General features: G+C 38.3%; 1 protein-coding gene across 1 annotated transcript in view; it reads left to right on the forward strand.

Annotated features, from left to right (window-relative positions):
- The first annotated feature begins 6,635 nt into the window (after positions 1 to 6,635).
- The window catches only part of LOC122813934 (gastrula zinc finger protein XlCGF26.1-like), an 80,714-nt gene continuing 74,404 nt past the window's right edge, over positions 6,636 to 12,945 (forward strand). The window contains exon 1 of the mRNA XM_044086480.1: positions 6,636 to 6,939. Coding sequence (XP_043942415.1) covers positions 6,718 to 6,939 — 222 coding nt within the window. The 5' untranslated portion in view covers positions 6,636 to 6,717. The remainder of the gene's footprint in view (positions 6,940 to 12,945) is intronic.

A 12,945-nucleotide genomic window follows, 5' to 3' on the forward strand; every position in this document is an offset into this window, starting at 1 on the left:
AAGATTTATTGTGATTATATTTTATATTGTTTTCCTAGCCATCACAGCCACCTTAAGCTGTGAAATGTAAATTCTAATGTCTGACTATAGTTAGAATAATGATAAATCACTTTAATTTTTAACCCTATAGAGCAATGCAAAAAATCTGCATACCAGATCTGCTGACTAGTTCCGTAGACCTCTGCATCCTATTTTGCATCATAGCTGTAAATGAGCAAAACTCATAGGCATGCATGGTTCACGAGAATAACATATATATGTTTCTAAACTGTACCAATGCATATGTACCATTGTCCTTCACATATCAGTTTTTCTAATCCAGTAAGCTCACCTCAGTTGTTCTGCATCAGAAATATAAACAGTTTAGTCTCCCAGCAATATGTGAGCCTCCTGGGTTCTCTGATTTTTCTATCCTAGCCCACAGATACAGGTCACCCATTCTGAGGCACAGGTATATTTTCCATCCATAAAGATCCAGAGGATCTGCTCTGTCATGGATTATCATTCAGCACTCTTGACCCATATGATTCTTTCAGCACCACAGAGGCGTTCTTCACATGCTGTAGGTGGATTGGACATTCCAAATTGGCCCTAGGTGTGAGTGTGTGTGCCTTCTGTGGAAGGTTGGGTGCCGGGCTGGCACCTCGGCACCATAAAACTCCACTGCCAGTCATGAGCGGACACATGATCCGCTGTGGTGACCCCTAACCGGGAAAAAGCCAAAAGAAGAAGAAGAGGTGTTCTTCACGTCATGAACCCTGGCTGGCTATTCATATCACAGATCTGTGCTCAACCAAACTAGCTTACAGGATCTGTTCTATAGGTATACTAGGCCTATAAACACTTCCAAGCTCTCATGCATTACCTTTTTGTTGTTTAACTCTGCAAACTATGAATCGTTGTGTATTACAAATCTGTTCTCTAAATACATAGCCCTAGATGATCAATTCTTTGTCACAGTTGTCTTCTTCAGCACCACAGATTTGTACGCACCATTCTGTATTTCAGATATGTTCTCCATGGGTCCATGTTAGTTAATTTACACCTCTTTTCACAAAACAAAAACTCTGGAAATGTTTTGCTGAAAGCACTTCTGGTAAAACTCTGAGTAAATCTGCATCCCAGTGTAGGAGAGTACCCCCAAATCTGTTAAATTTAAATATGCATATTCTGAGGTTGTATAACAGTGGAAAAAAGGGGAAGTCTCCACTATTGGCAAAACATTTCCACTGAAAAGGCAGTTATTTAAACTGTCATCAACAGATTGACACAGTCCCTTCCACATGCCCATAGACCCATACACGTTATTCTGAATCAAATGTGTAAGACTTGCAGCATTCCCATTGTGCATTATAGTTGTTAACTACATAGGCTGACATGACATGTTGTTTATCTCGGATCATTTCACTGACAGGTCAGTCTGACATGAGCCATTCTGTATCTCGGAGGTGTTCTCTGACACCACAGACCCACGAGGCATTCTGTATGACATGACTGCTGCCTTGCTTCATATACAGGCCTAGTACTAGCCCAGTGCAGAATCTGCAGTTACTGTTCCATTAGTATTCCTTACAGACAGCACAGGCGATAAAGGCTATGGCCTGTTAATGAGCTACTTCCTGTAGTCCCAGGTTGATTTCCTCAACCTTTCCCTGCCTGTTGTGTAACTCTGAGCAAGTCACTCACCCGTACAGTGATCTGGGGCAGCTGGGAAACTGGGCTATGTTCCTCAGTGGTCTCTTTGGTCACAAGTCTGGTAACTACCTGTAATTCTATAAAAAGGGCAAACTAAATAGCAGAATGCCTGGTAACTACCTATGAAGCTATGAGATTAGGAGGTTATGACTGGATGGCAGCATAGACATTTCAAGGCTGCTTTTGCAGATTTCCAAACTGCTGAAGTGAACGTTGGGTTCAAAATCTCCATTTATTCCTCTTGTTTATTACAGGATCACTTGTTCTTGCAGATGTAGATGTCTAACACTCTGATCTCCATCATAGCCTAGGGACTATATTTTTTTCTAACCTTTCTCTGTAAACTCAATGGTCTTTTAGTGAAACTAGCCCCAGTTTGTCTATTGGAGTTGGCAACTTCCTCCCCTAAAAAACAATGCCTGTTACTATCATAAATTTCCTAGCCGACAACGTACTCTTCAAAAACCATCTTGGCTTAAAAGCAAGAGGGTTTCAAAGATGATAGATACATATCTTTATTTATTTTAAAAAAATGAACACTGTTCCTTCCAGTTTTCTTGATTTTTAGACAGGAATGTTTGCACAAGTTTCTAAGTTGGCAATCATTAACTCTCGAGTCCAACCTCAGATTATGTACTTAATACATTCACAAGGATTCAAGAACATTGTGCCCCATATATGAGGGCTGTATTCCAAAGCCGTTTGTGATTCAGAAATGTTGATACATGGTGTGGGCATTATACCCACTGTATAGACACAGTATTTCTTACACAAAGTAGACCTGCAAATCCCCCACAAGACATTACATAGTTTACAATTACTGTACCAACTGTGTGCATGCAGGACCCAGCAGGGTGACTTATGTGAGTAAAACTGTGTACTTACAGATAGTGTGTTGCTTGTGACCCTTTTTTGGGTTAGGGATTGGCTTAAATGTTAATGTTTTTTACTTCACAGATACAAGGGACAGGTTTTGATTCTCACCTTTGGGAAAATTGCCCCACAAGGGCAGTTAGCCTGCTACTTGCCTGTGAACCTATGGCATACTTGTGGCTGTTACATGAGCAGCACATCAGCAGAAAAAAAATAATTACATTTTTTTTTTCAGTAGGAAACCTTCCTACTGGTCAGAGTGCACATACGCCTGTTACTGCAGTCACACATCCTCACCCCCAAATAGTGATGCTTATGGGCTTCAGCTAGACTGAGGTGGCAGAACAATAGATTTCCTTGTTAGCGTAATATGGGAATGACTGTGGCTTTGCTGTCATGCCTAGTGAGTGCATTTTATAAATCGACTTGTAGCATGAAGGCAGAGCACAGCACAGCAAAGAACAGCTTGGGCTTAATGAACCTTACTTAGTAGCTCAGCTGCTTCGGTAAAATATGCCTGGCTTTGTTGCCATTACCTACTGAGCTGTGTGGCTTTAAAATACTGCACAAGAATTCATTAGTAAGCACCAGCATACTGAGGTCAATCTGCCAGAACTGCAGTCCTTGTCTTTGAGTCATGATAATAACAGCTGTTTTACTAATAACAGTGCTCATAATGTATGTATGCAACTATCCACTGTGTTTGAGTACCATTCATAGATATTAATTTTATGTATGCAAAGTGTCAGAACTGTAGTCCTTGTCTTTGAGTCATGGTAATGACAGCTGTTTTACTAATAACAGTGCTCATAATGTATGTATGCCACTATCCACTGTGTTTATGAGTACCATTCATAGATAGTAGTTCTATGTATGCAAAGTGTCAGAACTGTAGTCCCTGTCTTTGAGTCATGGTAATGACAGCTGTTTTACTAATAACAGTGCTCATAATGTATGTATGCAACTAGCCACTGTGTTTATGAGTACCATTCATAGATATTAGTTTTATGTATGCAAAGTGTCAGAACTGCAGTCCTTGTCTTTCAGTCATGGTAATGACAGCTGTTTCACTAATAACAGTGTTCGTAATGTATGTATGCATCTAGCCACTGTGTTTATGAGTACCATTCATAGATATTAGTTTCATGTATGCAAAGTGTCAGAACTGCAGTCCCTGTCTGAATCCTGGTAATGACAGCTGTACATACCTCTCAACTGTATAGTTTTTTTTCAGAATGTCTAAATTTTGGTCTGTTTTTCATAAAATTGAGTTTTTCTGGCAAATTAATGGTAAGTCATTAAAGATTGAAGTTAGAAAATAATGAGAGGCATTTGAGTTTCAGACTTCATATCCTTCAGTAAATTCATGCTAATACAAAACCTGTTATTCTGTCAACTTTTCTAAGTTTGTAAGAGCAACATTTGAAAAGTGTCCCTATTTATGGCCCTTTGTCCCACTTTTTTATGGCTTTGTCCAGATTTCTTACACTAAGAGGTTGAGAGGTATGACAGCTGCTCTACTAAAAATAGTATCATGGATTAAGTTTCATTGTGTGTGTGTGTTTGAGACATAGTTTCTCATAACTGCTTATTTGTACAAATATGACTGTTAGTCTGGTATGTTTTTAACTTCTTCTACTTCTTTCCACACAGTTTATCAGTTGTACACATCATACACGGTTTCCATTGTGAGCTGTGGCCTGTTTCATACCTGAGAAGGGGTCCTCAGACAAACTTGCCTACTTAGCCTATTGCCAGGCTAACGAACACTGGAATATTTATAAGCTTAGCCAAACATCCCAATCATATCCTACAAGTTTATGGGTCTTAGAGGTTATTTTGTGGGTTTACTATCATAACATCGAAGATGTGAATGTAAACCTATCAGAATTGCAATTCACATCTTCCATGTTCACAGCAGTAAACTGTTTAAAATATCGAATGTACTGCAACAAAGTTGAATTCGACTTCTGCAGAACAAAAGCTACAACAGCAAGCAGTATGGACCACATCCGTACTACTGACAGTCATATGTTTTGCAGGGGACAGGCCCCCCTGCACACCCCTGTGGGGGGCTGCACCCCCCACCCCCTGCCACTTATATATTCCAACTCCAAGACCGCAGTAATGTCCATACTATCCCCTCTTTACTGTGAACGTACTTTACCATGATCACGTCACCGATGACAGCTATGCGAATGCACTTTGCATTTGCTAAAGGGTTCCGTCATACTTATGCAGGTTAGAAGAAACAGATCAGCCAACTGTTAGTTGACATTCCAGGTTTCATCTGCACTCGTGGTTCTTAATGTAAACCTATTTTGTGGGGTACAGGTAAGCTAGAGGAAGTTTTACAGGCAGTCTCTGTCCATTAGAGACATGGGTGCTAGATCCAGGGTGTATTTCCGATTTCCTGTCCGCTGGCACATTTTTTTGAATAGGGTTAAGGAAGAGATCTGCTTCGTATGTATGGGAAACCTGTTCCAGAGAAAGGAAATTTTCCGGGATACATACCTAACCAATGTATTCAGTTTGTTACAAGCAAGTTTTAAATCCATAAATCAAATCATTTTCATGCAATTTTTTTGTGGATTTGCAAAAGATCCATCAGATTAGGATCCAAGGAGGATGCCTTGCATGCCAGGCATAGATTGCATCTCAACAATGTATATGAAACAGTATAAAGAGAGGGCTTTGAGGTGATCTGCATAAGATTTGCTGTTTACTCCTCGTATTATTTTTGTGCAAAACCTCTGTAGATGTTCTAGTTGTTGCATGTGCCTGGTCAGGTACATATCAAAGGGATGTTGTAAAAAATAAATAGTCAGACCCATGAGCTAGTCTGACACTTGTCTCCTAGTTTAACACTGCCCTCCTCCTTTATTAGCTTCTCCTATCTGAATGTACAGTCATCACATTGTAGTGATCCCTACTTATATTGTGGGCAGTCATGGTAAATCAAAAAAGCGAGCAAGCAACAGATTCTTCAACATTGTATTTTCATTAACGCTTTCACTGACACCAATGCATCAGCTTCTTCAGACTGAGTAAAAAAACCCGCTCGCAGTCTCCCAGTTTAAAAATTATAAAACCCAAAGCCAATAAACAAGTGGCCACAAACATGATGTTATCTTACAAGTTCTAAATTAAAGCAAAATTACCAATTTTTAAAGGTTTAAATTCTATGTACTATGAAAATCGCTTCCAATAAAAAAAATGAAAAACCTTTACAAAGATTACTTAACCATATTCTTCCAAGAATCAAGTTTAAAACACTTAAATTATTACCACTCCTATTATACAGGGACATATAGAAATTTGTGCAAAACACTAATAAATTATGCACCATAACTGCCTAAACTAACTAAACATGTATTAAGTTATTTAAAAGTCTAAATAAAAAATGTATACACATGTACATCATTGTGTTATTTCTAAAACTTAATATGTTTAATTGAGAATTCAAAGTAATGTTTGTAAAGCTTTTTCATTTTTTTATTGGAAGCGATTTTCATAGTACATAGAATTTAAACCTTTAAAAATTGGTAATTTTGCTTTAATTTAGAACTTGTAAGATGACATCACGTTTGTGGCCACTTGCTTATTGGCTTTGGGTTTTATGGGAATTTTTAAACTGGGAGACTGCGAGCGGATTTTTTTGTACTCAGTCTGAAGAAGCTGATGCATTGGTGTCAGTGAAAGCGCTAACAAAAATATAGTGTTGAAGAATCCATTGCTTGCTCGTTTTTTGATTTACCTAGTTTGGCAGTAGTAGGATTTATGGTGGGCGGTCATGCTTGTATTTAACTGCACCCCCCCCCCCCCCACATACACACAGATGTGCTTCATAAACTGGCTGTCCCTCTCTCCTTTCCAGGCATACAGTTCTCAGATAAGTAATGACCCCATGCCCAGATGACCAATTTGGCAGGCAGGTAGATGCCTTACATCTGCTTCATTAGGCTGGCCTTTACTCATTCTGTTGTTTAAGAAAAATGTATAGACTTAAGTGAAACTGTGATAGAACTATTCAGCATGTCTCTTTCTATATTTATTGTTTAATAGGAAGACGCTTTTAGTTTGGAACAACACATTAAACGAGAATTTGCAGATTTGCATCGTTTTCTCCAAGACAAAGAGAAGAAAGTCATGCAACAGATTAAGGAAGATAAAACAAACCCAAAAGAAAATCTTCAGTGCATTAAACTTGATATTATTGCCTCGTACGTGCCAACGTCTGATGGTAACTTGGAGCTCAAGACTAGAGAAACAGAGACAATGAATGAGAAGAAAGTAAAATTTGCATGCGGGAAAGATATGGCCACTCGGAAAACAGAGCTCATAAAACAGGACCCTAATGGTTTACTAACTGTAAGTATACTTTTCAGTTGTGCTTTTGAGCAACTTTTGTTTTTGAAAATAGAAAGATGTGCAGCAGCTCAGATGAAAAAACGTTTGTGGTAACAATATACCATCAGCCTAAACCATGCAACATAATATGTTTAATTCTGTATTAGTCATTTTTTTATACAGTACATGTGTTTGTGTGTGTGTGTGTATCAGAAACGTTGCATGTGTAAAGGTATTTGTGTTTCATTTCATTTTTTACAGGTAATTGACAATACATACTACATGGGGACTTTTTACTCTGTTGCAGAAGTGTGTTAGTCGTGTACTTATACTGAACATGACTTAGACAAAATGTATTGTTTTAACATCACTGTAAAACTGTAAAAGACAAAAAGTTTGGATTTGACTCGAAATGTGGAGGAACATCATGAATTGGAAATTATAGAAACCACTAAGGCCAGTAAAAAAGACCCAAAATGATTTAAACCTAAACAAGCACTTTTTAATTAAATACATATTGCAGTAAAATAATAACAAATTAAAACTTTACAATAATTAAAACAATTAAACTCCTTTGACCAGTCCCTATCCATATTACAATAACATTTTCCAATTGCATTCTACATTACGTCCAGCAGGTGTCAATGTTCTTTACTTTAAAGTAAATAAACTTTGCTTAAAAAGCAATCTGAACTTCAAATCCATATTATTAAAACTTTAACATTTTCTAAAATTGCACCCTTAAGACAGCTACCATCACCCCCATGATGATGAAAATGTATTACTAAAGGAGTCTCCACCTTTTTATTCCTAATATCCCTCAAATGTTCAAGCAACCTAACCCGGAAAGTCTTTTTGCTTTCCCCTGTGTAAATAAGACTACATGAACATCTCCATGCATAGATGACACCCTCCATGCTGTAACTATAAACCCATTCTAGGAGTGTAAATAATAATATTAATTCTATTAAAAAAAAATCGCAATATATTTACACACTGAACAATTTCCACAAGGGATTGTACCAGTGCTTCTAACCCCCACCCCAATTCTCACATCAGGTATGGAATAAGGACTGTGGACCACCATGAATTGGAAATTAGTCTAGCGGTGTGGTGCATAGAGGGATAGAGCCCTGACCCTAGCTTAGGTGGTCAGAGTTTGATTATCACTGTAAGAGCCAGTTGCTATGAGAGCACTGAAGGGGCAGAGCCCACTCACTCTTCTTAGGGGGAGGGTGTGCCATGGGTGCATGGTCCTGTGGTGTACAGTGCTGTGCTGCAATCCTTAGGGACCGGAGATCATAGAGAAACACTGAATTCATGGGATACAAGTCAGTCCTGAGGGATCATGTCACTAGTTAAGTGAGTGACCCCCTTTGCTGATGCACCCATTGCATGTTGACCCCTGAGCAGGCTGTTGGACACGTACAGTTGATGCAGGTCATTCTTTCACACGGATGATGATCCTACTCTGCATTCCTCCAGTCCTTGCTCTCATGAAACAAATGAGCTGTAGGACTTTTGAGAGAGCACTGAAGGGGGTAGGGTGTACCTTGGGTGCATGGTCCTGTAGTGTACAGTGCTGTGCTGCAGTCTTTATGGACCAGAGATCATAGAGAAACACTGGATTCATGGGATACAAGTCAGTCCTGAGGGATCATGTCACTAGTTAAGTGACTGACCCCCTTTGCAGATGCACCCATTGCATGTTGACCCCTGAGCAGGCTGTTGGACACGTACAGTTGATGCAGGTCATTCTTTCACATGGATGATGATCCTACTCTGCATTCCTCCAGTCCTTGCTCTCATGAAACAAATGAGCTGTAGGACTTTTGCTATTGAGGAACAATTGTATCAGTAGGGTAGCCTGAAGGTGAGCTGATTGCTAGTCAGGAAATGGGTAAATTTTTTTTTTTAAATGGTAGTTAAGAGGCTGTGATCTCCATAGTCTTCCTAATTTAGTGTAACTTGGACTTTAATATCTTAGAGAATGGACCAGAGAATGACATTAGCATTTACCCTTCTGTTATCTCAATGTTTTGTGCACCACATTTGGATCCAGAACTCTTCAACCTTGAATACTGGAGACAAATCTTGATTTTTATCTTCAGCTTTGATAAACTCACTTTCAAACCTTTAATTTTATACTAGCAGTATTTGCATTAGCATAACTGAATGTACAGTTTCAGCTAAAATGGGTGTGAAAAAATGACCAGGTGTTGAGACTTGCTAAATATCAAGCCTGTATTTTGAGAAGTAGCTTTTGGTTTGATCATGTGATGCAAACTTTTTCCAGACCCTACTTTCTCTTGTCAGACCTCATGCCCTAAGATCATTATTTTTTCTTCAAATAGTTCACTGCCTGTTTGGCTTGCTTGCTGTACGCTGGCTCAATATTGCTGATCTCTGTCTGCATTTTATTTTGAATTGAATTTTTTCATTTAAAGACTGGTTACTTCTATTTTTTATCTTTTTCTTGTATTACAATTGTTTTGTTTTAAGTTTTCTGTTCAGCTGGAGTTTTAAGAGGTCTTGGCTGGAGTCAAAAAAGTTAGCAAAAAAATTCCTTTGCAAACAGTGAGTAACATCAGCTAATTAGTTGGAGGAGCTGAGTAATGGCATTCCTCATTTAGCTAGAAATATTTGGAGGCATCTCTATTTCGCTGGGATGCTTGTTTGGCTTTTGTGATGTACTCTGCCTCAATGTTGCTAATGTCTATCTGCATTTTATTTTTCTCACCCTCCCACCCACCCACTCAAGTGTTGTTGTATTCTTAAACTTGGTGGCTTTTGAGTTGCCTGTCCATACTGTAAATCTGATTTTCTGCACTTCTGCCTGCCCCATCTCATCAGCTCATTCTACTGAGTACAGAGAGATCAGTTGGGAAGGCTCACCTCCTTAGTTTCTTAACCTTTAATTATCTTCTGTTTCCTCCCTTCCCACTTAACTTTAACAAATGCACTTTATTCAGCTGTTTTTTCTGCATTTGTGTTTCTTCCTACTTTATTGCTGTGTTTTGCTTTTGCTGGTTGTTAAAAGTGTTCAATTGCATTTATCATGCTGCATTTATTACTGCTTGTTAGTAGCATGATTAAATTGCAACTGTTATTCTAAGCCTGTTAGTTTTGGTTTAAGTACTTGGGCTTCAGGTCAGTTGTTTTACATTAAGAAGATTTGTAGTCTATACTCTTGTGGCAGGAGAGGTAGCTTTTATCCTTCTAAGTTCGGAATTCCTAGTTGGAGGCGTATTGTGCCTGTTATTCTAAAAGTGTCGTAGCTCTGGTTTAAGTGCTTTAGTTCAGGCCAGGTTTTTTTACATTAAGAAGGTTTGTGATCTATACTCTTGTGGGAGGAGAGGGTAGCCTCTGCCTTTCTGAGCTGGGAATTGCTGGTTGAAGACTTATTGTACCTGTTGCTCTGTTTTTGTTCTTGGTTTAAGCATCTGGGCTTCAAAACAGTTATTTTACATTAGGAAAGTTTGTGGTCTAGACTACTGTGGCAGGAAAGGATAGCATACACCATTCTAAGCTGGAAATTGCTGGTTGGAGGATTATTGTGTCTGTTATTCTGAAAGTGTCTTTGTTGTGGTTTAAGCACTTGGGTTCCAGACCAGTTATTTCACACCAGGAAGGTTTGTAGCCCACACTCTTGTGGGAGTGTTTTACTGAATTGCTGCTTTAGTTAAACTTTATTTTTGCTATTGTGACTGTGATTTTCTGCACTTTGAATTTCTAATGCTTCTGCATTTTATAGCATAGGCTAGGTTCAGGCTTGCTGAATCTAGACTGTTTGATAGCATTTGAGCACTAAAACCAGCCATCTTGCATTAAGAAGGCCCCCTGCACCTTTGTGGCATAAGTGTGCAGCCAAGGACCCATCTGAGTTGGGGATTGCTGGCATAAGGCTCCATCTTGGGCTTTCCTTTTGGTTACTTTGTTTAAAATCATTTAACTTTGTTTGTATTTAAATGTTGTGTGTTGTGTGTGCTCTGTTTACTGAAGCTTCTCAGGGATTGCACTGCTGCCCTGCGATCAACTTAGTTGTGAATTGTGAAGCATTAACACAGTTTTCTACCCCTAGCCCACCATAGAATAGTTGCTTTTGTTAGTCCTGCAGCAAAACCTGGTTCATCTAGCCCACTCTCCACTAGTTACACTATATACCTGCCATAATGGATGGACAGTTTTTCACCATTTCTCCAGCCAACCTGATTGACATGGGCATCCTGAGGCAATGTAACAATTACAATCAAAAATTTGGCCCATTAAGATTACGTATATCTGAACATATTAGTAATATTAAGAACAAAAGAGCTCAAAATGCATTATACAAACATCATATGCTACACTCTACTGCCAAATTTTCTTTTATAAGTTATTGACATTATACAAGGGAATCGTTCGAATAAATCAGGTTGGCATTCCATCTTAAACGCCAAAGAAAAGAAATGGATCATCAGACTAGGTGGATTGTTTCCACCAGGGCTTAATGAACAATTTTAGTTATCCACCTATGAGCTTTGAGAAGCACTTATTTAAACAGCATTATGTTTTTTTGTTGCTTTACACTGAAGAAGGCTGTGATATTGTCCGGCCAAAACCGGTCTGTTTTGCTGTTATATATTCTCAATAAATCTTTTTTTCAGGTCACTGTATGCTGGCTCTATTCCTTTTTTTGATTTCATACATTGCCTTTTGAGCCGTGCATTTGCCGTCGTGCAGGGGGTCTTTTTTGCATGTTACACTCATCTCTACATCCTGCTGGGGCCGGTGATCCTGATACAGACTGCGTGGATTCTCCTGCAGTCATTTGTGAATATTTTTAAATTATTTTCTATTTTTCTCAAGATTATCTTGGTGGATTTACTATTTGCCAATTGTGGTTATTCATTTTATCTTGTCGTTTGGATTTATTTGACTATTTTCACTCGTGCCATAACGGATTATTGGGCTGACGTCGTCTGCATCAACGTTGACTGTTTAATGTGTTTTCAACACTCGGAGATGGTATTTTCATTCTTTGGAACATTATATGGACTGAGGTTTGACCAATTTTAATTTTTGGGACCTTCTTTGATGTTTACATACATTTTGTATATTCAACATAACGGCGCATCAGGGTATTTGGACTGTTGGTGTTCATATACAGTTTGAACAATTGTATAATCTTTTTACGACATCAAGGAAGCTATTGTCGTCCATTCGTTATACTATTATCTACATGCTATCTTAGCGATAGCATTTTTCTAGTTGAAAATGATTCTATATGGGTCTTTATGTCTCCGTTGAGAACTTGTTGACTTTGGGGTTCTTCGCTTACTCGTGGAAACTTTCTGGAACATCTTTTCCTGTTATACCTAACATACGAGTGTTTTTTTGCTTTATTCTTCATTTTTGGACTCTAATTATGGACAGCATTGTAGTCTTTTGTGTTAAAACCAGGATTTAGTTAAACTAAGGCCTTAAAATCTTGTATTTGAACCGTAAGTAGTGCAGCAAGCATTTTTCTGATGTTTAAAAATTATTTTTCATGCTTGGCTGACACAGAGGTTTGTGATTTCATACTACAGGGAAGGTTGATTGTCCTGGATGATTCGGACTAATAGATACTGTCCTTTAGTATTTTGCATTTTATGTGTTTATTTGAAAAAGGGCATGAGTCTGACATAATGTATTGTTATACAGTTATGGGGGTTCTACTCTTTGGCTCTCAATGAAAATTATGGTACTATCTTTTTATTTTTCATACAATTGAAACATTGTTTTTTGCAACCTATTGCTTTCCTGGATCTCATTAGATTTGGTCCCTGGCAGACTTATGCGTTTAAGCATAATTTACAATTGTTAGATTTTTCCTAATTTTGCTTTTGATATTTTGGGGGCATTATTAGATCAAAATTGGATATTTGTATGGTCCCTTTCCTAAGCAGACTGTTTTATCATGAAAAACTTTTTTGGAATTAGTTCAATGCATATAGTGACTTGTCATTGTAGTTGAATTATTGGCACCAATATTATTATACATTA

This window comes from Protopterus annectens, chromosome 10.part0, assembly GCF_019279795.1.
Source record: "Protopterus annectens isolate FY-2018-M chromosome 10.part0, PAN1.0, whole genome shotgun sequence".
Lineage (NCBI taxonomy): Eukaryota > Metazoa > Chordata > Ceratodontiformes > Protopteridae > Protopterus > Protopterus annectens.